Here is a 24,009-nt window from a genome sequence, read left to right as displayed (position 1 = left end):
GTTTGTTTCGTTTCCTGATCGTGTGTGGCCATGTTTTGTCTGATGATGTGGCATTGGTAGTTGGTCAATGGAATAGTACAATTTTCAGAATAGTATGGCTCCTGTATTTCGGAAAGTGTTGATTAGGATGTTGATTGGGCCTTTATCGGTCAGTGGGACGATGGAAGTGTGTCTTTAGGGCCGTTGAATGTCGGTTATGAGTCTTCTTGTTTGTGGTTGGGCGATGGAAGGAACGACGAGGAGTCGTGAGCTCCTCATCCCAATGGTTGGATGGCGTCACGACATGCAATGAGTCATCTTGGATTGCACTTTTGTAAGTAGGGCAGGCAGTTATGTAGCAGAGACCCATGCGTTGGTTTGTTATCCGTGTGGAATAGACGGGAGTTGTGCAATATAGTGTTGTCCCTAGTGGGTCGGTGACCGACAAGTTAATTCGGGCAATTATAAGGTGTTGACTTAGTGGAAAAGTCATGGTGGTATATTAGCATCTTTTTGTTGGGATTCTTATTAGTAGACTCGTGTTTGTTTTATGATGAGGTTTCGTGTGAGATCTCTCCCTATATTACCTATGTCATAGTGGTGTGCATGCTAGACTAGCCGATTCTTAGTAACTAATGGATGTCATGAGTATTTTCAAAGTTGTTGATAGTCCTTGGGGCGTTGATGACCCATAGCTCTTTGGTTTGACATAAGGGTGTAGTGGGATGCTGATTAGTGTACCAGGAGGCTAGTGATGCAGAAGGTTATAAGTCTCTTGGGAAGTTTTAGATGATGGTTAATAGATACAGTTATAGAAGGTTCGTTTAAGTGGCTTCACTAGGAGTTGCGTCTCATCGTTTGGAGAGATATGTAGTTGTTACAGTTGAGTGTTCCAAATGATCGGGTGGTTTGTTGGCATCAGTTGGGTTCTAGATAGTCTCTCGAGTTCTATACGGATGTGTTGATTATAAGAAGTGGTTAGATGTAGCATATGGATTATGATAGTGCAGTTTAATTCTAACCAAGTCAGATTTCGAGGGCGAAATCCAGTTTAAGTGGGAAAGAAATGTAACACATAGTTTTCGAATGTTTCTTTTTCGTGATAGCGGGCCGTAAATAGATCGAGTAAAGGCCTTGGGCTTGAAGGGAATAGGGTTTAGCCCCTATTGGATGTTGATGTTAGGTTTGAGTTCAAAATTAGTTCCAAAAACTCATAATCTTAGCAATGGAAGTCATAAAAATTTCGAACATAATAACATTTACAACCCACCATGGATCTACTTGCAAGTAATGGAAAGTTAAAAACACAACCAAAGAAGAAGGAAGATGATAACAACCTTTGTTTTTCCTTGAGTCCTCTTGGGAGGCTTGAGTTTTGATGAAGAGTGTAGAACCAAAAGAGACACCAACAATGCACTAACTTGATGAGAATGCTAGTTTTATGTAAGCTCTTAAGCTTGAAATAAATATCCAAGTATTTATTCCAATATAGTGAAATGCAATCAACTTAATCTTCAAGTTTTCAAAAGCAAGAGAAGAGAGGGAGAGCTTGTAGAGTTTCGGCAATTGCATGAAGAAGTGCAAGACCAAAAATGCAAGCCTTATATCTACATGCATAAACTCAAGTTAATACCCATTAGGTCTTAACACTTTAAGCAAACATGTCCCTATGTCATGAACATGTCTTACCATGTTTCTTAGGTTGAATTCTTTACATTAAACAATTGCATGAGCCATGCCTTTGACTCTCCAAGAACTTTTGGCCATGGACCCAAAAAGAATACAAATGTTTAAATTTTATAAACTCAAAGTTTATAAAATATAAACTTTGTCTTTTGGTAAAAGACAAAAGGATTCAACTGGTCCAAAATGTTGTGCATGACTTATTAATTTATAACTCATGAAATAATATGTTACTTGTTTTGTAAAATAATTATTTCCAAGAAATAATATTTTCCCAATTTATTATAAGAGCTTATGAACATTTATTAAAATCAATTTTTAATAAATAATCAACTGTATCAAGTTGTTATTCGTGTGACCCTTATGATCATACGTTAATTAGAATATCATTCTAATATGACTCTTGAGCATATTATATCTTTCAGTTGATAATATTGGTTATGTGATCTATGTCCTTGGTTTGTGTTTTGGAGTCAAGGGGTAAAGTTTCGAACTTCTTTCATGAATTAAGGATTTTAGTTTGACATGTGTTAAGCCAAAATTAACTAGATAGAAATGTTGGGCTATTCAATACCTTTCCGTGGATATAAAGACCGTTGAAAATGGAGTTGAAATGAAGAAGTTATGGCTGTTTGAAGTTGAGGTATATTTGGGTGAAAGTTGTGGCCACGACATGGGGATCAAAGCCCACGACATGGCGACCAGTTAGGCTCAGGCCCATGATTGATTTTAGGGGTTTCAACGTATTTAAGCATAAGGTTTCGCATTTCGGGCATTTTATCAGCCTCCATTACCTCTTGGGAGACACCCTAGCCTCCACCTTAAAGATTTGAGCTTCTCCTTTCTCCTCTCTCCTCTTTTGGGTGCTTTTTATAATGTTTTGATGATTTTAAAGATCAATAAGGCTCTTTTGGTTGCAATGAATGATGCTTTAATTTTTTATCCATCAAAGACACTATATTTTTGGACTATTGTAAGTATAAAGTTCCAATCTTGCTATCTAGTTCATTAAATCTTGTCATTCGAGGTTTTTAACACTTTTGGTCCATTTTATGGGTGATCTTAGAGTTAATTGGACTCCAACATCTTTTGATCAGTTTAGGATGCTTCATGGACCTCATGGACTAGGAAAGTTATGATCTTGTACCTTCATTTGTAGCTATGCAAGTTATCTTGGTCCTTTCGGCCATTTTGGTGTATTAAAGTTTAGATCTTGGAAGATTGTGACATTATTAGGGGTAAAGTTGGAAACTTTATCCATCTAGACATCTTGTTGATTCAAATCTGAAAGTGGGAGGCTTGGATGCATCTTTGGGTCCCTTTAAGACTTAAAGCCTAGATCTTGGTGGTTTGGACCATCGTAATGGATAAAGTTGGAAACTTTATCCATTATGAACCTATTAGGATTCAGGTTTGATGATTTTAGCTTTGGTCCTTATGGATTAAGCCCTTCTTGAAAGAAAAGTCTTTCAGACGGAAGACCACGACGTGGTAGTTGAGCTTATCACGTCTGTGTTTGTCTTTTAGTGCCCACGACGTGGATTCGTGCTAAGGATGACTTTGACCTTGACCGTTGACTTTGACAATGGTTGATTTTGGTGAAATTTGGGGTTTTAGGGTGTAGACTGAGATGATACTTCTTTTTTGATGCTATGTGTCTCTTTGTACCTGTCTACCCGGTGTGTGAGTTGTGTGCTAGCTGCTATTCGCGATGTGAGTTTTCTCACTATACTTGCATGTGTGGTAGTATATACGTGCTGACCATATTGATCTTATTTGTTGTTACTGTTTGTACTGAGACTTCGGGTAGTCTCCAGGGTTGCTGATAACATATAGTTGTTATTTGTGTTATGTTGTATGTGATATTTTGGAGAACTCAGTAAACTTTGTACTTATTGTTGTGGATTAAATATTTTACAGGTACGTATCGGATTGCAAATATGAGACTGTACACACACACATCAACATACTATGATTTGAGACTTTGCATTATCTTCTTATTAACTCTGATTTCAGAATAATTGTTTATGAACAAATGGTTATAATCTTACTAAAAATGAATGTGATATTATTATAAAAATAAAAATTTTAGCCTGGTTTTTTAAATGTTTCATTTTTTTTGGAAATTTCAGTTTCTCCAATTTTTAGCACCTTTATTTTTTATATGTTTTGAAATTAATTTTTTAAAAGAACATTTTTTTTGTCCATCTCTCTTGCTTGTATTTTTTTTACGTGGATTAATATTGGGTTTGGATGTCCAATTTTTTTTGCGTCTTTACTTATTATGTCTTTTTTTAAATTATTATTTTAAAAAGAATTGCTTTACAATTTTATTATTATTATTATTATTATTATTATTATTATTATTATTATTTGTTATTGTTAGAAAAATCTAATTATTTTGGTCTAGTTTACAGAAAAGTCTCAAATTTTAATTTTTGAACTAAACAGTCCTAAATAACGGATAAAAAATATTCAAATAAACCCTTTTGTCTGCTTCACATATTTTAACCGGTTATTGAGATTTTTTTGTTAAAAAAAAACATAAAGACTTTTCCATTAATTTAATCAAAATAGTTTTTCTAAAGATAACCTAATATAATAATATGTAAATTATTATCCAAAATAACCCGCTCGTTTATATGTATCTTCTTCGTTCATTTTATCTTTACGTACGTTTAAGATGGAAAGATATAATTCCTTGGGTTTGAGTTTAAGATTATTTGGGAGATAATCCAATATAATAACACAACTATGTAAATTTGAAATTTAATAAGGTATTTATGAAGATAACAACTACATAATAACATAACTTTTGTATTAGAACTTCCACAAGCCTTTCTGCAATTGGAGCATAGACAAAATTTATCATCATCAAACTTAATAGTTGACATCAATTTAATAAACATGTGTGATTCTTATATTCATCTCCTCTTTTGTACCAAAAAAACAAGAATAAAAAACTAAACACATGCAATGAACATTATGATTTTACATGACTTGATAATGCTTATCATAACTTCACCTCCACAAAATGCTTACATGATGTTGGAGACAATGGTGGGCCATTGAGTAGCCAAAATGACAAAACTTACACAAAACTTTTAATCACCACGACGAGTTTCTTCATCTCCGCCATTGTTGGTGATTTCTCTTAAAATCAAAGCCAAAGAACTATATATTCCCAATTTAAACGTACCTAAGGAGAAAATAAATGAATGGGATGCATATAAATGAGCGGGTTGTTTTTGGATAAGAATTAACATATTATTATATTATATTAAGTTATCTTTAGAAAAGTCTATAATACTTTAACCAAATTAACGACAAAATGGCTTATTAAAGTTTCTTATCCAATAATCGAGACTTTTCCATAAACTAATTCAAATTAATAAGAATTTTCTAAAACTAACTAAATTTTTTATATGTTTTTTACAACTTTATTTTTATCAAATTCGTTTTTATAAATTATTTTTTTATAACTTTTTTACAACTTTGTATCTACTTTTTAAGATATTTATTACACTTTTGTTTTTATATATGTATTTTTAGATTCTTTTAGCTTTTAATAGATATGTTTCTGTTACAACATTATTTTTTGCATTCTTTTTCCAAACCACAGTCTCTATTACAATACAATAATACATGGAGGTGTTAACACTACTTAAAAATAAAAAGAAAAGTTAAAAAGTATGCCGACATGCAAAAGCCACGTTTCATCAGTACATTATTTAGGGAACCTTTTAATTATGCATTATCTCTAGAAAACCTTGATCATATTTATTGCATTTCAACTTTTATCGATCAAAGTCGATTATATCGAACGATAATTACCTTACACCTTATAAAAAAAAGTTAATTGATGAATCAATTAAAATGCACTCTTTCTTATTCGGCCCATACAATTTTACAAAAGAGTTTTTTTATTTTTATTTTATTTTAAAATTATTATCACAAACGGATATTTTGTAGGAAATGACACGTAGATAGCCGACATTGCCAAATGTAAAAAGAAAGAAAGCAACGGGGGATGAATCCACTGGGATGGCAGTGCGATTATACACCTGTAGAACACGTATCAGACCCGTTGAATGCGGGTTAAGCAGCTCTAACTGCTAACCTCCAGTGAGTCAACTTCATCAAAGTCGTCCCAAATTCAAAAATCCCAACAATCAGTGTACGTATGCGATGGGTATTTATAACTTGCTTCCACGAAAACCCATTTTCTTGAATTATTGAAGCTGTTCAAGACAGATCCACATCACCTATTTCACAAATTTCAGCTCCTAGGGTTTTTCTTGATCGTTCTTGAATCTTGACCCTGTTTTTGGTCCCCAAGAAATAAGATACAGCTTTTAATGAAGTGGGGGTTCTTTAAATCATCGTAGTTGTTGATTAAATAGTTGAATCTTGTAGTTTGCGTTTGAGAAGAAGAAGAAGAACAAGGTCAAAGGTCAACGGTTGGATTTTAACTCCATGGATATAACAGAGGTTTCGATCATTCACCATGTGGGCATTGTGTTCTTGGTGATATGGTTACTATCTTCCTTCGGTTATTCCCACCCAATAGTTTACTTCATCTCTTTGATCTATCTTTACTTGGTAAGCAATATATATATATAGACTATAAAACTATTTGTATGTTGATATCTTCCCAAAAATCATGAGTTTATTTTATTTATTTATTTCGTTTTAAAGGTTCATGAGAATTTTTCAATAAGATTCAGAAGAAAGGTGCGATTCGAAGAAAGAAGACAAGCCAATCAAAAAAGGGTAAACTCTTAATATTCTTTCCCTTTTTTGACTTCCATTTTCTTTACTAATTCATCACCTTTTAGCTTATCTTCTTGAGCTAGTTGAGAATTGAGATGATCCAATCTTTAGCCCTAAAAGCTCAAATTTTGAAACCCCTTTTTCGTTTTTGCGTAGGTACTTTCGGATTCTGAATCAGTAAGGTGGTTAAACCACATGGTTGAAAGGATATGGCCTATATGTATGGAAAATATCGTTTCACAAAAGATACTCCTCCCTATCATCCCTTGGTTCTTACAGAAGTACAAACCATGGACAGTGGTACAAATCTAATCTTAATTTTTTTTTTTTTTTTTATCTTCTTCTTTTTGAAGTAACATAATGCATAAATTGGTAACAAATTGGTCAAAAAGCGTGCTAAATTAATGTATTTATTTATTCAGAAAGAAGCTGTGGTTCAGAGTTTGTATATGGGAAGATCTCCACCAATGATTACAGAAATGAGGGTTTGTCGTCAATCCACTGGTGACGACCATTTGGTAAGTTGACAACGTCTCTTGGAACGTTTGTCTTGTAGCGAACAGAAGAGTTCCTAAATCATGTGGTTTTGATTGTTTTAAGGTTTTGGAGTTGGGATTGAATTTCCGAACAGCTGATGACATGGATGCGATATTAGCAGCAAAAATGACAAAACGATTAGGGTTTGGAATGTCCGCAAAAATGCATTTGACAGGAATGCATGTCGAAGGAAAGGTATTGTTAAATTTCCACTTATCTGACTTTTGTATATGTTGTAGTCTCATCTCTAAAGAAAATCGATAACTCCACACATATCCAACTATCAAGATTCACGAGTTTTGTTATTTGATTGTTGTATTTGAAATGTTGTTTAGGTATTGGTTGGGGTGAAGTTCCTCCCAAAATGGCCGTTTCTTGGACGTTTGAGGGTTTGTTTTGTTGAACCCCCATACTTTCAGATGACCGTGAAGCCAATTTTCTCCCATGGTCTTGATGTTACCGAACTCCCTGGGATTGCTGGATGGCTGGATAAGCTTCTAACAGTCGCATTTGAGGAGACACTCGTTGAGGTAACATCCACCTAATACAGTATCAGATAATAACCAGAGCATCATAGATGCTCTGGTTATCCGATGACTGGAAACTCGTTTCCAGTCATCCATCCAGACATGTAATGGTTTCTAATTTACATTACATGTTGGGTTTTTTCACAGCCTAATATGTTGGTGGTGGATGTTGAGAAACTCGTTTCACCTGAACAAGGTATAATAAGTTTACGTGTCTCTCATATATTTTAATTATTATGTTATGGTTTATTGGTTTTAACCTTATCTAATTTGTATTATTTTAGAGACTTGGTTCTCTGTGGATGCAAAGGAACCCATTGCTTACGCCTTTGTGGAAGTTGTTGAAGGATCAGATATGAAACCATCAGACCTGAATGGTAACTTTATTTCAACATTTTTTTTTATTTCTTATAGTTCTTCCATGAACATGATGATGACTAAATCGGACCTCTTTACAACAGGGTTGGCTGATCCTTACATAAAAGGCCAGGTTGGTGCATATCGGTTTAGGACCAAGACACAGAAGAAAACTTTATCTCCAAAATGGTTTGAGGAGTTCAAGATTCCCATCACTTCATGGGATGTACCTAATGTTCTTCAAATTGAAGTTCGTGATAAAGATCACTTCATTGATGATACCCTTGGGTTTGTTTCTTCTATTCCCTTTATCTCAAGCTCTCTCTCTCTCTCTATATATATATTTTTATTAAAATTATGCACCCTTTTATACAGTGATTGCATGATAAAGATCAACGATTTTAGAGATGGAGAGAGACACGACATGTGGTTGCCTCTTCAAAACATTAAAATGGGAAGATTGCATCTTGCGATAAAAGTAATTGAAGCCGAATGTGACAGGGATGTTGCATCAAAGAATGAATTTACGAAAAAGCCCTTGGTAGTAGAAAAATCTGAAGAAACAAATGCAGATAGTTTTGAACCCATTGATGTTGAAGGGCTAAAAGAGACTGGAATCTGGGTCCACCGACCTGGTGCTGACGTGGCGCAAGTATGGGAGCCAAGGAAAAGAAAGAACAAGAACAAGAACCGGTCCCACAAAGACAATGAGTCGGTGGCCAGTAGCACGAGGTCTGAATCATTCCCGAGTAATGACTCCAGCAGCAGTGATGACAGCCTGGAGGGTAATAAAGTAAAATCAAGAAACCCGGTTAAACGGGGGTTTCGAAAGATCGGTTCAATGTTTAACAGGAGCCCGAAACCAGAGAATGATACACCAAGAAGCTTTAAGGAAAGAGATGAAAAAGAGTGTGATTCGCCACCTCAGAATGTCCGGGCTGTGAATAAAAGAGAGATTGGTGTGAAGCTGGTAATGGAGGTGGATAAGGACAACCTTGTGTCACAGGGTCAGGACCCGCGGGTCAAATTTGAAGAAAGCTCGGAAAGAAGTGATGAAGAAAGCCCGGGGAAGACGGGAGTCAGAGATACGGTTAAAGGTATTCTGAAAAGTACTGGGCATTCGGCCCGTGGTATGATGCATGCCCTTTCTCGTAAAGGCTCCAATAAAAGCAGAGATTCGGATTCTAATGGTGACTTTGGACCGATCTTGTCACCTGGGTGTGAACTGAGCCCAGATGGTCCTGATCAAGCGGCTAGCCCAACCGGTCAGATGGGCTCGAGCCCTTTGAGCCCAACTGTTCAGTTGCGTTCGAGCCCTTTGAGCCCAACTGTTCAGTTGCGTTCGAGCCCTTTGAGCCCAACTGGTCAGATGGAGTCGAACCCTTTGAGCCCGACTGGTCAAGTCAATGCAGGTGAGCCGGATATGCTTATGATGGACACTGTGGATGTAAATGGGACAAATAAAGGCGATGAGGAAATGCCTCCAGAACCACAAGTAATATCTTCACTTAATTAAGAGGCTATGTATGTAGTTTGTGATGAAAGTTCTATGTCATATACTTGTGTATAAAGCTCTTTTGCATGTTGGGTGTATAATCCTGCAAATAGGCGAATCACCATTGTTGAAGGTGAATGTTTGTTGTACTTTGTTTTACTTTGATAGATATATGTAAATGACAAGAATTTTGGTTGGTAATTCCTAAATTCGAATCTTTTTAGCTTTTTGACTATGGAATTGGATAGATTGTGATTGAAATGTTGCAAAAAAAGAAAAATGTAAACGAGGCTTATATGAATTCGTTCAGGACATTCATCGAACACATGGTGTGCAATATCAATACCCTCAAAGTTCTAGGCTTTTGAAAGATTATCTCATCTATCATTGATATGTAATTTAATTATTTCTTACAGAATGGTCGTTATGTGCACTATACTATGATGTGATACGGTATTGAATACATATATATATATATATATATATATATATATATATATATATATATATATATATATATATATATATATATAATCATGTACACAGAATTTTGAATGCAAGATAAGTTATGCGTGTTTCTTTTTGGCTTTAAGAATAGGTTGAATCTGCAGTCTCCTGCTGAAAGCTCTGTTGAAAAGAAACCGAGTCTGGAATGCTGAAATGATAGGAAGCCATGCCAAACAAGCAATGGGTGTAAAAAGAACAACTCCCATACCGAAATCATAAGCTTGGGCAAAAAGCCGTGTGAATTTCCACAAAACCGTGCCCTGAATCAATGGCCTGAATGCTTGACCAACCTAGTAATGAAGAAAAAATGGTTATTTTTACTTGAAGAAATCAAAAGATGAAGATTTTGATTCAAAATCAAGAGAGTTTTGCTTACTAGTATCAGCCCCCATCCAGTTGGTAGAAACGCGAAACAACAAACGATCAAATCCTTTACAGATAGCTGACAGATGTATGAAAGAGTGATTATGGTTGCTATAACAGATAGGAAAAGAGAAGCTTTGAACAGCCTGAATGAAAGCTGATAGTTATCACTGAGATAATGCCTCCCCACATTTACAACCTGTGTAAAATATTCCACATGATTAGAAAGACAAAAATAACTCCCACCTAAAAAGTGGAGTTTTACCTTGATTAAGAGGAAAATGACGACTATGACAACCCAGGAAAGGACATAAACAACAACGGTTTTATTGGAGCCGGCAATATCAAGATGGTAGACGAGACCATATTGGTAAATAAAGAAGCGCAATGAAAGAAGAATCTCAATAATGCGGGACCCCCACCCCGAATGCTTAAGATGAGCTTGTTCATCATACCACCAAGACTGCCAACTCTTATCTTGCTGGATTCCGATTCCACCCTGTTGTTTAATCCACTTATTCCAATCCTTCCAGTCATCAACAATCTTCCCCCAATCAAAACCCGAAGGATTGAACAGAAAAGGCGCAAACAACCAAGTCAACGACAAGAACCAGATGGCGTATGTAGTCAATACATACGTCATGTTGTTTCGATACGCTCTCCTGATGATGTCATGAACTATTAGAAGTAGTAAGAGCTCGAATCCTTTCATGAAATGACTGCGTGAGTATAATCTGTAGTTTTCGGTGAAACTCGCGTGAAAGACCACAACCTTTCGACCCGTGGGTCGGTATTTTGCACCGCCGTGAAGTATGGTTCGGCCAAAATAATGGGTTTTGGTCCCGAGAGAAAAGGTGAAGAAAACAGCAGCAAGTTGGAGTTGCATTAGAACAAAATCTTTAAGGGCGCTGAGAAATCCTCTTTCGAGTGCGATTTCCATTACCATGGGTAATCCTGTCAATAATCCAAGTTGAATAAATGATTGGGATGCTAATGCGGTTTCTAATGACCGAATGTTGTGCACTTTGGCTTCCAGAAGTAATGCCTTTTCTAAACCACTTAGCACGAGGTAGAGCTGCCCGTATAAGAATACGTAAATTCCAATTACAGATATCTGTAAGATTTGAGAAAGAAGAAAATATTGAACATTTAAGCGAGTTGTAATAACATGTTGTCCCACATTCACATTGTTTTGTGAATATCCCTAGTTTTGTAATTAGAGAAAACATAAGCCTAAATCGAGTATGAAATTATTACCAGGCTGCTGAAGTAGAAGCCGACTGTTGTGAAGTAACAGGAAAGCATGCGGAAAAAGTCAAATCGGCGTCCGAGTCGGTAGATATCGCGGCTAAGAACTTGTTCGCTATTCCCATTCGCAACTTTGGCTTCAAACTTTGAGATCTGGTTCAAGCTGACGTCACGCCCTTTACCAACTTGTATGTACTCATGGTATGTAATATGTCCACGCCGTAATGTAGTATTATATCCTGTACACAACATCCAATGCCGTTTAAATCAAACCATCAAAGTTAACTCATATGGTTTCAAACAGAACTAAACCTGCAAAAATGTCTTCACTCAGGTTAATTGTCTTTGAAGCTTTGCTTATGCCACCTCTTGTTAGGTGAAAGATTCTGTCAAAAAGATCTGGATGCCCATAATGGAACCTAATCCTGTTTAATACAAGTGGGTTCAATGGTGTTCAGTTCATGGGTTCGACCCAAAATCAGCAATTTATAAAATAGCACCTACTTGAGAGGGTTTGCTAGGAGCCTTTGACCAATTGTCACAAAACTAGTCTCTTGGTAAGACATGAACCATGCTAAAGAAGAAACACTGCAATAAACACCATCCATCGGTAACAAAATAAACTATGTGTTTGTTTGACTTTAACTTGAGAGAAAGAAAGTGTGTGAACCAAACCTTCCAGTGAATATGTGTTCCCTTAGACCAAGTATCTTGGGAGTTTTTCCAAGTCTTGGAAGAAATTCTTGTAGGAGATTCCTCATTTTGATGGCTTCTTCCAGATAGTTATCCTGTAACGTAACGATCCATGTATGTTAGATATTTTCTCTCAAAAACTAAAAACTATATTGATTTGATTCATACTTGGTTCATATCTATGGCTTGTAGAGCTTCACCACGAGTAAAAATTATGGCATGGTTTTGATTTTCAGGTTTCCCTTCTCCAATATTAGGTGGTCCTGGTAGCTTCACGCGATATATCTCCTGTAATCACATCACACCACATAACAATTATAGTGCTGAAGTTTGTGAGTTTATTGTTTGGTTTTGGTTTTGGTTTTGGTAGCTTACCTGGTCAAAGCCGTTGACTGCTTTGACTAAAACGGATGAGTAAATCTTTATGGGCTTATTGTCAACCGGTTCTTCCCTCTCTTCAACATAAGCCACACGTAGTGAAGGATACCTTACCATAAGATCAATGATTTCTTGTGCCTGTGGGTCCCCTGATGTTTTCTGTGACCCGAATAACTGACAAGACACAACATGAGTAAATTTCATGTCTGCTAATGCATCCAGATGAGCGTTTAACGTGTCGTTCCCTCTTTCAATTGTCTCATAACCTTGAAGAATATCTGATAATCAACATCAACATATCAGACTCTGTGACTGATGTCAATTGAGACAAAATTTACACTTATTTATTTCACCCAAAAAGATGGAATAAGGTGGGACAAGGGACTAGCTTTCGATCTAAAAGACGTAAATGCCCTTCCTCGTTATTGAAAATATCTCTAAAAAGCTTGTCAGGTCCAATCCAGTCCAGTGAAAGAAAGGAAGCCTAACTACAACAAACCATCATCTTCAGCCTTGTCAAGAAAAGCTTGCAGCTTTAGCGCCTTGTGGTAATACATCATCCCACGAACTGTTAACAAAAATAAAGATATACTATGTGTTAAGATATAAGTAGTAATATAGGGTTTTATTAGTTCTTGATGTAGCTTTTAACATAATTTCCAGATTGTTTACAATATGTAAGTTTTGAAAGAAGTAACTGTTTCTATCAACTCACCTGTCCTGCTCAAAGTCTGCCCACGAAAAGAAGCCCAGTCTCTAAGTTCCTCCTTGCCATGATCATCTAGCTCCTCCATGGTTTCAACCCCCATTCTTTCCAGGAAGTTTTGCAACTCATCTGAGAAAAAAAAAAGGGCAAAATCGTAAAAAGAGATACATACTGATGAATGATGACAAAGATCTTGAACTTATAGTACATTACCTGGAAATATTTTCTCCATATAGAAGCCGATGGATACATAATCTTGGCTTGCGTTCAGCTCCTTTGTAGAGAATTTAACTTCTTCCTTCAAATGTGGAGTCAAAACACTGTAATCACAAGGTAAATAAATTAGTAATTTGAACCCAAGTAAGTTCTTGAATCTTATGGTGAACCTATGAACAATGAAAACCTGAAAGATAGCATGTTGCGGACTTTTGGAGCTCGAGGTATATCCATGAATAGAGAAGTTGCAAAAAACGATATACGCCTTCTTGCATCCAGGTTTGAAGGTATATCCATGGCTGCATCTTTGATTGTAAGCAGCAAAAGGAATCTCTTGATCTATGCAATCAAGATTTGTATTAGTTTTTCTAGCAAACATTTAGGGATCATTTGGATTTGGGATTTGGAATTTAGATACATTCTTTTGTACAGAATTTGGATTGTATTTATGGTAAATGACAAAATTGCCCTCCAAATCCCTCAAAGCCAAATGCAGTTTTAGTATTATTGAAAGTTGTTAAGAAAACCTTCTGATTAAGAGAATCGCTATCTGGCAATGGGAAATGGATTGAATGCCTTGATGCAAATAGTTGTGGTTCGGGTTCACTAAAGTATGTTGTTAAACATCCTTCAGTATCTTGATAAGTATTCATGGAATCCAGTGTTCTGTATACAAATCGAATAAGTATCCTGAAAAGATTCAAAAAGCTGATCACTGAAAAGATGCGAACCTGGATCTGTTTTTCATCATATCGTTTGTTATGATCTCAAAAATATCTTGCAGCACTTTCACAACTTTAGTATGATGATTCTCATTGCCTTCAACCTAAAATGAAACGTAAAATTTTACAGACATACATGAAGAACTAGAAATCTGAGTTCTAGGGTTTGAGATTTACCAGAAGTTCAACTAAATCGATGCATTTAGCATGTAGAGTTAGAAGCTCACTTAGATCGAAATCCTTAAGGAAGGTTGATTTCCACATGCTTTCTTCAATCTCATTAACTATCCCAGATATGACTCTGAAAACAAACAAAAAAAAATAATGGTATGCTATACACAATTTACTAATATTTTGAGAAGAAAATGAAGAACATAAAACTCCATTGATGGTACCTTCTCTCCATGTCTCCAACAACTAGAATATCAAGAACATCTTTCAGTGAATCATAACATTCTTTTACTGCAATATACATGTAGACATCTCTTCTGATTCTTTTGGAAAGATTTGCATCTTCCCCTACAAAGTCCTTTGCAATAGACAAGGCAACTGGCAACTGTAAATAGAAAGATGAACAATGAATTAGAAAACATGGATTGGAGTGCATGAAAAAATAGATTATGAAAAACTGAAAACAGAAGAGTACCTGATTTGCTAGGAGGAAAATAGGCCAACAAACAAGGCCAGAAAGTAAATCGTGTGATAAAGGCATCTTCATCAATTCAACCTCTCTGTTCATATTTTGAAAAGATTTGTTAATGATTTCAATTTCTTGTGGAAAAATAACTAGAAAAAGGAGATAATTAACCTATTACTTATGAGATCCTCCTCACGAAAGTTGTTAATGATTTCATTCCATACAACAACAAACTTAACAAGACCATTCCTCATTTGTCTTTCAGACAGCTACAAAGAACCAATGTGACTTAGACTCATATCAAAGAACAAGAATGAGATAAACCAAAAAGAAAGCATTTTTAGTAAGTACCTTTTGAAACATCTCCCTTATGAAAGATTTCCTGTTTAGATGTTTATCGGTTTTTGTAGGATGTGGGATTAGAGAATTCATGAAGGCCAAAGGTAAATCTTGAAATCTACTTCTCATCATACCTAATGTACGAATCTAGATATAAAAAAAAGGGTGTTAGATTGTATAAAATAACTTCAAAAAATAACTTGATTTCATACCTCTCCAAGATGATGCAAGATTCCATAAAGTCCTCCAAAGATTGCACAGAAAACAGAGTACCAAATCTGGGTGTCCATGAAATACACCAATATGACTGGAGTCCAGATAGCAGCAATAGCACCAGCATTGTTCTTGACTGATTTAGATTTAAAAAAAAAATTGTAAGATAAAAAGAAAATGTTTATTTAGTTATTAAAGAACGTATATTATGGAAGAATGTAAAAAAGGTGTTACCTTTTGGGAAAAGCTCATGCCAGTCATACTTTGTAATTCCAAGGCTCATAATTTGTCTTGTTGGTCCTATGAGTGGCTTTATCTGATAGTGACAGAAGTTTACTAGTCAACTTTTTGGTCAACTTACAACAGGAAGAGAAATAAAGCAAAAAGACTCACCTCAAAGGTGTAGCTAAATGTCAATTTGCTTAATAACAACAACATCCAGAATAAACTGTACCTGAAAACAAAGACTTGACACATTTCAAGAGACGTTTTCCAAAAGAGAAACACGAGTTTACATCAACTTAAGAAAAAAAAAAAAGAGTTCAGAAAGTACTTCAAAAGGGAGAACTGAGACTCTTGCATCCCTCTTCCCACATATAATCTAGGCTAAATTCCACAAAAAGGTTAGAATATTGGGTCATTTGTTTATTTATTTTGATGTATAATAATATTAATACCTGAGTCCACCAAGAGAGAAGTGAAGAAATCTTTGAGTTTGAGGTTTCAATGTATCGACCAATTGCAGGAACAGAAAAGAGGATCATATTGACTGCATTAGACATCAAATAGAATCCAACTGCAATCATATATGAAGAATAACACCACTCTCCAAACAAGCTTCCATCTTGTGATGAATAACAAGTGTACTTTCTTCTACTTTTTGAATAAAATATGGGTAACAAGATAGTCCACATTGCTGCAATCATCACCTTCAAACTATGCTTTCTGGCTCTTGATTCATCCATCATGGATCTGGCTTTCCATGTAAACACAATATCAAGAACAGCTGCAAGATTCAAGAAAAGTTCGGAAGTAAATCAAATTTCATCTGCATCCTTTTTAAGTAAAAAAGATACAAACTTTATTAAATCTTTATGAGAGAGTACCGAAGTTAAAGTAGGCACAAGACCTTGAACTAGTTTAAGAACTGCAGATGTGATAAAGATGCTCATAATATCTTCAAGTATGGGTGTATCAAACATCTGTAATGGTGAATTCAGATCATGGCATGCCATAATTATCATCGCCTGAAAATTTCAAAAAAAAAAACATATCTTATCGTTTAGATTTTACTCATTTTAGAAAGAAAGCAAACATGTGTTGATGTGTTTATTAGTGTTCAAAATAAAACGAACCTGAAGAGATAGAATAAGAAAAGCCCACATTCTATCAAAGCTTCTGAAAACATGCCAAAATGACCTAAACTCAACAAAATTTGTCTTTCCTAACCATTTTTTCTCCTTTGGCTTTGGTTGCTCTTCTGTAGACTCATCATCTTTATTAAGCTAACAAAAACAATAAGATTTACGATTGTTATGCAATAACAGATTAAATTTGTTATGTAAAGATTAAGATTTAATTTACCTCCATTTCTTCATCGTTCTCTTCTGTCTTCTTTTCTGTCTTTAGTTTATCTGAGCTCTTATTGTTTTTTCTCTTGGGATCCTCACAAAAGTCTACATAAAAGAAGTCATGCTCTTTATTCATAGGCCATTCTAGTTGGAAACAATCAGGAGACCTATCAATATATAACAAAGTAACAATCATTACTTATTATTAACAATTATAATAAACTTCGAAGAAATTAACAATCAAAAGTCGGGTATATATTAACCAGAAGAACTCATTCAAATCATCATAGTTTCTCCATGTCGAATGATCAGTCATCCCATTTTGGTTTTTCTTAGCTTCCTTCAGTCATTTGAAAAGAAAAATCAAAATAAACAAAAATGAAGAGTAATGAATGTTTTAGGTAGAAGTATTAAGTATAAGTGTATACCTCACGAATAACCTCGTATATTGGGGTGATAACATTATTTAGAAAAGACTCGGGCCCACCACCATATGCAGGGGTGAAGGTTCCATCAGTAGATAAAATGGTGGCACCCATCAACATGCTATGCATGTCATATGCCATCTACATAAATACAAGAATTTGATCATTTTGATTGCATAAAAGATATGAATGATATTGAGTTTCATGATTTATAATGTGAATACATACATGGTGAAAAATGTATGCAAGGCACTCTGGCATGAACCTCACATTAGCAGCCTCACCCCATATAAGAAGATAAAGTCCTATATACAGAACTTTGTATTGTTGTGCTTCTGGATCTGATAATGGCAACCTACATAAATAAGTAAAAAGTTTTAGATGAATTTTGTAATATTCAAGAAAGAAATATATAAAAACAAGAAGAATTCTTATAGTATAACCTTATGCTGTTTTTTTTCTCTAAGAATTTACACCATTCTGTGTAATTCTTGAAGAACTTCTTCATCAGGTCATCTAGAACACCATCTGCTAACTGTTGATCTCAAAAGTTTAACAAATAATATCCGTGTAAATATAAATATATATATATATATATATATATATATATATATATATATATATATATATATATATATAACTTTGATTACCTTTGATGTATTTGCTAGTTTATTACTTCGCCGAATATGCATGTTTGCAAGAAGTAGAATCAAATGTTCCCTCTGATTAGCAACATTTCCTTTCTGAAAGTAAATATTGTTATCAGAAATCAACAAATTGCAAGAAAAGATGAAGAAGTATTATTAATGAATACCTGAAATCCGAATGAACTTTGGAGCCAATCGAACAAATCAAAATGAGGCTTTTGATTGGTGAACTCTTCAATAAATGGTATCCCTTCAACATTACGAACAGCTGCAACTGCAGCTTTAATCTGTAGCATTTCATGATTTTCATCAGATGATTATAATAATAAACTAAATAATGAAAGTCAATAAGTGTTTGGAGAATGAAAACAGACCTCAGTGAGTTGCATGATTGCTTGATGAACACCTCCTTGATCAAGGGGAAGAATGTTAAAATCATAGAATTCGGATCTTCGATTAACATCATTATCAGCATTTCCCTAGAAGGAAGAATAGATAGAAGATAATTGAAATCATGCATGAAAAGGATTATTTTTATATAAATGTAAATATAAAATGAAAAACGAACCTGTGTGCCAGCAGCTTTAGTGAGTGTATTTGATACTTCATATAACACAGCAGCAATTGCACCAGCTTTAATTAAGGCGTCCCTGTTCTCCAAAGTACTTTCTCCTCCATGTTTGATGATGTAATCTTTGTATTCACGATAAACACGTCTGACTTCACGTACATCGCTCTTTTCTTTCCTTTTTCTGTAAGTAACTACTTCATCCTATCAATCTCAGGCGCCAAAAGATAGTTACAGGGATGAACTTTTATCAGAGATGATCTGATTTAATAAGTGGGGTTTGTGATTCACCTGTTCAAGTCGTTGAAGAAGAGCAGTTTTGAACTGTCGTACCCCACGCCCTCTTGAATTACGATCCAAATCATGTGCAACAACAAAAGCATGAAAACGGCCTGCTCACAGACGAGGATTAGGGATTTAGAACCTCAAACAACAGCAACAAGAATCACAAATTGGGTGCAAATGCTTACATAAACATGCAACACGAGGCTCTTGGGCGTCTATCAAATTGGCAACACGAAGGAACCTCTGAATTTCTGATCTCAAAGTGACTGGCAATTTCTCAGAATCAAATGGTTCAGGAACGTAATCACGTCCAGAAGTAATCGATTTCATATAAAAGGATTTCGCCCCATTATTGTTACTACCATACCCTCCTCGACCATTAGTTTGCGTATTGCTAGTACTTGCAATGCTGGGCTCTGCGACCACGATTTCGGCCATTGTTGAACATGAACCAAGCTTGCAGAGTAAGTAAATGGGTGCGGGAGAGAGTAGAATTTGAAGGGGATCTTGTGTGCAGTATATACATGATTTCTTAATGTGGTGTACACTTTATGAAGAAAGATGGTGGCTTGCTTTTTTGATTAATTAGTTCACTAGCAGTAGTGGTGTCATCTTTTTTTGCTTTTGCTTTCCATGGATAGTTTGGTGTGTATTTGCTTTTGTGAGGATTATACAATAAAAAAGACGCAGGGGAGAAAGGGTTCTTCAATGTGTTGTTCATTGCTACTGTGATGTTATCTGTAAAACAAAAATTGGGGTTTCTTCTTTCTTGCGCGGGATTTCTTTGAACACGTGTCACCGTCTTTTGTGTGTGAAAATAGTGCGTGTTTTCATTTTACATTTTTTTTTCTTTTTCGCCAAGCGGCTTTATTGAGTATTGAGCAGTGAGTATTGTTTTTGGTTTAGAAAAAGACATAATGACTTGAGAGGTAATAAACTATTGTTTTTGGTAATATTTGATTGCTAAACTGTTTTCGTACTCTAATAGTCATTTAACTTGTTGATTCGTCTAAATTTTCTCCTTACGACTGTTTTTTGCCGGTTGCAAAGGATTTATCGATACTACGTGTTAGTTTGATCCTATGTGGCATGTAGGGCTAATGTTATTAAAAGAGGGGTGTATGTGGTTCCTTTATTATGCCCTAATACCCTGATGGCTTCCTCCTACAACTTCTCATCATCCATCAATCGATCAAGCAAGAAATCAACAGTGAACGATCCAAAAACTTGTGATTATGGGTTCCCTGCACGTATTCTACCGTCAACAACACCAAAGACTCCAGGGAGGCATTTCATGGTGTATAATAAGGTAAGCTATTTCACTTGAGTCTTCCCCCTTTTCTGATTCATTTTTCCTGATTTGAAACCTCCTTATGAGTTATTTGTGTTGAAGGGTAAATGCAAATATCGGAAATAGTTGGATGTAGAACCTGTACAAATGCCTCTAATGGAAGTGGTGGAGGGAATTAAAGTTGAATTAGTAGTATTGAAGACCGAAGTAGAGAAGGTGAAGGAAGACATGGAACAAATGAGGAAGGAAAAGTACTCTGATGCCATTGCAATGAAGGAAAAAATATATAAGTTTACCATAGGATTTCTTTTTTTTGATCACCGTGTATATGATGAAATGATGTATTGAAAGATGTTGTTTGAATGGAATGAAGACATTATCTTAACTTCTTGTTGGAATGGAATGAAATAATTTTGACTGGAATGGAATCACAAAGAAATAATTTTGACTGGAATGGAATCACAAAGAAGTAATTTTTACTGGAATTAGAAAGAAGTAATTTTGACTAGAATCACAATGTAGTAGTTTTGACTGGAATGGAATCACAAAGTAGCATACATATAATAATGAATACATATATGATTCCATTCTTTGACTATAATGAATACATAGAAGTAATTTTGAGTGGAATGGAATCACTGAGACAACAATGCATACAAATAACAAGAAAGTAATTGAATGAAATAGATACAATACATATATAACAAGAAAGTAATTGAATATGGTGGTTGAATTCATTGAAATACTCCATTTATATTCGACATTAAATAAAAGGAAAGCGAAGTTATTGAATATGGTGGTTGCCACCTCATTGACCACGTAGGATAAAAAAAGCCACCTCAGACCGATTCAACCGTTGAAACCGACTAATATCGGTCATAAAGGGAAAATTTAGATAAATCAACAAGTTAAATGGCTATTAGAGCACGAAAAAAAGTTTAGTGACCAAAAACAATAATTTGTTACTCTCTCAAGTCATTATCCCTTAAAAAAATATCACCATATCATCCAATAATGATAAACGCATAGAATTTAGACTAAGTTGTAAATTTGGTCCGTTATTGAAAAAGTATGGATAAGGTTCAAAATCTTTTGAACTTACATGGATGTCCAAAATTAGATATTTTTGTGGTTATGAACCCTGTTAAACATGAAAAGACCATTTTGCCATTTTTATTTATTTATTTATTTTTTTGCTTTTTTTTATTATTTATTTAAATACTTTAAAGTGTTTTAATTAATTAGAAATGCAAATGGGCCCCATCTAACTCAAACTTCTTTCTCTCTCTCTCACTCACCTACAGAAAGACACTTACAAGCATACACACACTAATCATTAAAACACACACCTTGTCACACTCATTGGATATTAAAAACATACACATAGATAGATGAGTATGAATTTGTTGCTGGTGATCGAAGTTATTCCACCATTTACCCACAAAACCTTCGATAACAGAGTACAAAACTTATTGCTCTGTTTTCCCCATTGGTGGTTGTCACAATTAGCAATTTCAGTTAGGAAATTATGTTTCTCATGTAAACGTCAACTGTTGTAAGACATGTGCTAACACATTAAAGTTTACATGAAGGTTCCTAATGAACCATGTATTGTTATAATGCAAAGCATTTTCATATCTCAAATCTCTCCAAAATCTCTCCATGTTTCTCAAATATCCCTCAAATCTCCCTATGTAGTTTTCCTTAGTCAAAATCAACTCAAAATGAAAGGAGAAAACTTGAAAGATCGAGCCTATTTTGGAATACGCTTTTCATTTCGGAGTCTCCTTTCTCGGTCCAGAGCCCCCTAGTTCGGAACTTCACCTGCTCCGGAACCCTCTATTGACTTCGGAATGTGATGAGCGAATTCGGAGCCCCCCCCCCCCCACTTCGGAACCTTCAGATTTGGCTCCGGAATTTCCTCAACCGGACAATCTCGCATGATCCGGACCAGCTCTCTCGGAAGGCTATCCACTCCGGAATGCCTCGTACACTTCGGAACGCTCGCAGCCTCGAAGGAAAAGGACTCCGGATAGAGTTTGACTTCGCAACCCTCGACTTCGGAAGATGCTGGCGACTCCAAAAAATTGAGAAGAGCTCCAGAACAATGGGTTTGACTTCGGAACTCATGCCTTGACTCCGGAATTCACCATTTGGCTCTAGATTTCGAACCATTTCGGACCATTTCATCGTTTTGAGGTATTTTGACGTCGGGAATCCCACCAAACTCGTATTTTTCATAACTTAGACCCCTTAAACCCCTATTTTATGCCAAATTTGATTATTTTAAACATATTTATATAAAATAAAATCCAATGTTTTTAAAAGGAATCCTAAGCCTAGAACCTCCTCGAGTGACCACCATACTAAAAATAAACAATACAAACCATCAAAAAGCACTCGAAGAATTCCACACTCTGTAAGTTCCTCAGTATCCCAGCGACTTCCATTGAATCGAGTACATATCATGTGCATTCAGTAGTACGATCCCAAATTCCCTTCAATCCTTCTAAACAAGGCGTCTGACATGCTAACATACTTCCTAGGTTATCCTAGGATTCCCTTCACACCTTTCTCCGCCATTAGATGCAGAAGAAACTCTCATTAATATCCGCTAACTACCTTACATATACAATTACATGCACTAGATAATTCTTTGACTGCAATATCTCGCACTAAAAATGTTATACTCAAACAAGAGCTACACAACAGTGTTAAACATAGCCTTCCAAAATTATATAATCCATGTAACATGTAGCATATTGTAACAGCGTAAAATTTTCAAAATAATTTTTCATTTTAAAACATTCATTCATTCATAAATAATGTCAAACACATTGTATCAAATGTTATTATCACAAAACTTTTCCCCATAATCTCTACAAAAACTCCAATGCGTGTGTGTACGAATCATGTCGGCGCCTTCCCGCGCTCATCACTAGTACCTGAAACACATAACACAACAACTGTAAGCATAAATGCTTAGTGATTTCCCCAAAATACCACATACAGCACATACGCCACTCAAGGCTATAATACGACCCCCTGGTCAATGTGTCTCGGCGGGACCCTCCAGTCTCATAGCTCGTTGGACCCTTAGGTCCGGTCATAGCTCGTTGGACCCTCCGGTCCGGTCTACATCATCATACAACATACAAATATCACATAGCACATAATCTCATACATAACACATAAGACCCTCTGGTCATCACATAGTACCACTCTAGGTAACGTATAGTGAGAAGACTCACCTCGATGTCTCGGAAATATCTGGCTCGGAAGAAGTATGATCTAGCCTCCGCCTAATCACAAAAAGTAATACTCTCATAAATACAATTGTACTCAACCCTAAAAGTTAACAAGGTCAACGGTCAACTTAACCCGACTCGTGCGAGTGCACAAGGGCGACTCGGCGAGTCTACACGTGTCCACTGACTCTCTTAGACCCTCTCTTGGCACGTCGAGCACTTCCCTGGACTCGATGAGTTCCACCTGGCATGAATCGCGGGGCCACCCCGACTCAACTCACCGAGTCTCAAGAACAACTCGGCGAGTACCGCCTTGAACCCCGGTCCTCTGATCCCCTTCTGACTCACTGAGTTATCCCCCAACTCGGCAAGTCTACTCACAGAGCTATTCGCGTGAAACCCTCACCCTACTCGCCGAGTCTCAAGAACAACTCGGCGAGTTCAAGCCATGCACCAACTCTATTGACCTCCTGGGGTCAGATCTGTGCCCTTAATCCATAGATCTGGCCTTCCCAAGCACGAAAGTCACATAAAGCTCGAAACTTGATGCTTATATATTAACATAATGGCATCAAAGGGTGATTTAGTCCCAAAAATGGCA

At 35.8% G+C, this 24,009-nt stretch overlaps 2 protein-coding genes and 1 non-coding gene across 4 annotated transcripts; 1 reads left to right on the top strand and 2 right to left on the bottom strand.

Annotated features, from left to right (window-relative positions):
- The first annotated feature begins 5,686 nt into the window (after positions 1-5,686).
- LOC145054297 (C2 domain-containing protein At1g53590-like) lies at positions 5,687-9,574 on the top strand. 2 transcript variants are annotated; one of them, XM_079002456.1, is made up of 11 exons: positions 5,687-5,839; positions 6,079-6,264; positions 6,361-6,435; positions 6,592-6,735; positions 6,858-6,953; positions 7,036-7,167; positions 7,308-7,502; positions 7,647-7,695; positions 7,784-7,876; positions 7,961-8,144; positions 8,232-9,574. In XM_079002456.1, the coding sequence occupies exons 2-11, from the start codon at positions 6,139-6,141 to the stop codon at positions 9,370-9,372; spliced, it is 2,235 nt and encodes a 744-aa protein (XP_078858582.1). In that variant the 5' UTR covers positions 5,687-5,839; positions 6,079-6,138; the 3' UTR covers positions 9,373-9,574. The 2 variants fall into 2 exon arrangements, with proteins under 2 accessions (XP_078858582.1, XP_078858581.1); XM_079002455.1 differs by having other exon boundaries at positions 5,692-6,264.
- A 254-nt stretch (positions 9,575-9,828) lies between these two features.
- On the bottom strand, positions 9,829-19,372 carry GSL04 (glucan synthase-like 4). Its single transcript, XM_079002454.1, has 38 exons — positions 19,055-19,372; positions 18,876-18,976; positions 18,585-18,788; positions 18,391-18,495; positions 18,184-18,303; positions 18,020-18,112; positions 17,813-17,904; positions 17,598-17,724; positions 17,373-17,510; positions 17,208-17,284; positions 16,958-17,111; positions 16,729-16,878; positions 16,503-16,620; positions 16,051-16,379; positions 15,927-15,979; positions 15,767-15,827; positions 15,608-15,689; positions 15,373-15,509; positions 15,173-15,307; positions 14,993-15,090; positions 14,831-14,915; positions 14,580-14,740; positions 14,362-14,485; positions 14,194-14,288; positions 13,990-14,128; positions 13,650-13,801; positions 13,460-13,566; positions 13,256-13,375; positions 13,040-13,108; positions 12,538-12,818; positions 12,331-12,450; positions 12,145-12,257; positions 11,974-12,057; positions 11,782-11,894; positions 11,479-11,708; positions 10,487-11,335; positions 10,235-10,420; positions 9,829-10,148 (listed from the first exon to the last, which is right to left on the bottom strand). The coding sequence occupies exons 1-38, from the start codon at positions 19,305-19,307 to the stop codon at positions 9,918-9,920; spliced, it is 5,886 nt and encodes a 1,961-aa protein (XP_078858580.1). The 5' UTR covers positions 19,308-19,372; the 3' UTR covers positions 9,829-9,917.
- Positions 13,035-13,111, bottom strand: LOC145056214 (small nucleolar RNA J33). Its single transcript, XR_013685745.1, has one exon. It is a non-coding gene; the product is annotated as a small nucleolar RNA J33 (small nucleolar RNA).
- Positions 19,373-24,009: the final 4,637 nt, after the last annotated feature.

Source organism: Lactuca serriola, chromosome 5 (genome assembly GCF_051521515.1).
Source record: "Lactuca serriola cultivar US96UC23 chromosome 5, Lser_US96UC23_V15, whole genome shotgun sequence".
Taxonomy (NCBI): Eukaryota; Viridiplantae; Streptophyta; class Magnoliopsida; order Asterales; family Asteraceae; genus Lactuca; species Lactuca serriola.
The sequence above is the reverse complement of the archived record's forward strand: the minus strand, read 5'-3'. Positions and strand labels throughout refer to the sequence as shown.

Coding starts and splice junctions, on each gene's coding strand:
- LOC145054297 (XM_079002456.1), top strand. CDS start 6,139: ATGGATATAACAGAGGTTTCGATCATTCACCATGTGGGCATTGTGTTC. Junction 6,265..6,360: donor CTTTGATCTATCTTTACTTG/GTAAGCAATATA, acceptor TTCGTTTTAAAG/GTTCATGAGAATTTTTCAAT. Junction 6,954..7,035: donor CCACTGGTGACGACCATTTG/GTAAGTTGACAA, acceptor GATTGTTTTAAG/GTTTTGGAGTTGGGATTGAA.
- GSL04 (XM_079002454.1), bottom strand. CDS start 19,307: ATGGCCGAAATCGTGGTCGCAGAGCCCAGCATTGCAAGTACTAGCAAT. Junction 13,376..13,459: donor TATGGAGAAAATATTTCCAG/GTAATGTACTAT, acceptor TTTTTTTCTCAG/ATGAGTTGCAAAACTTCCTG. Junction 13,109..13,255: donor GCAGACTTTGAGCAGGACAG/GTGAGTTGATAG, acceptor TTTTGTTAACAG/TTCGTGGGATGATGTATTAC.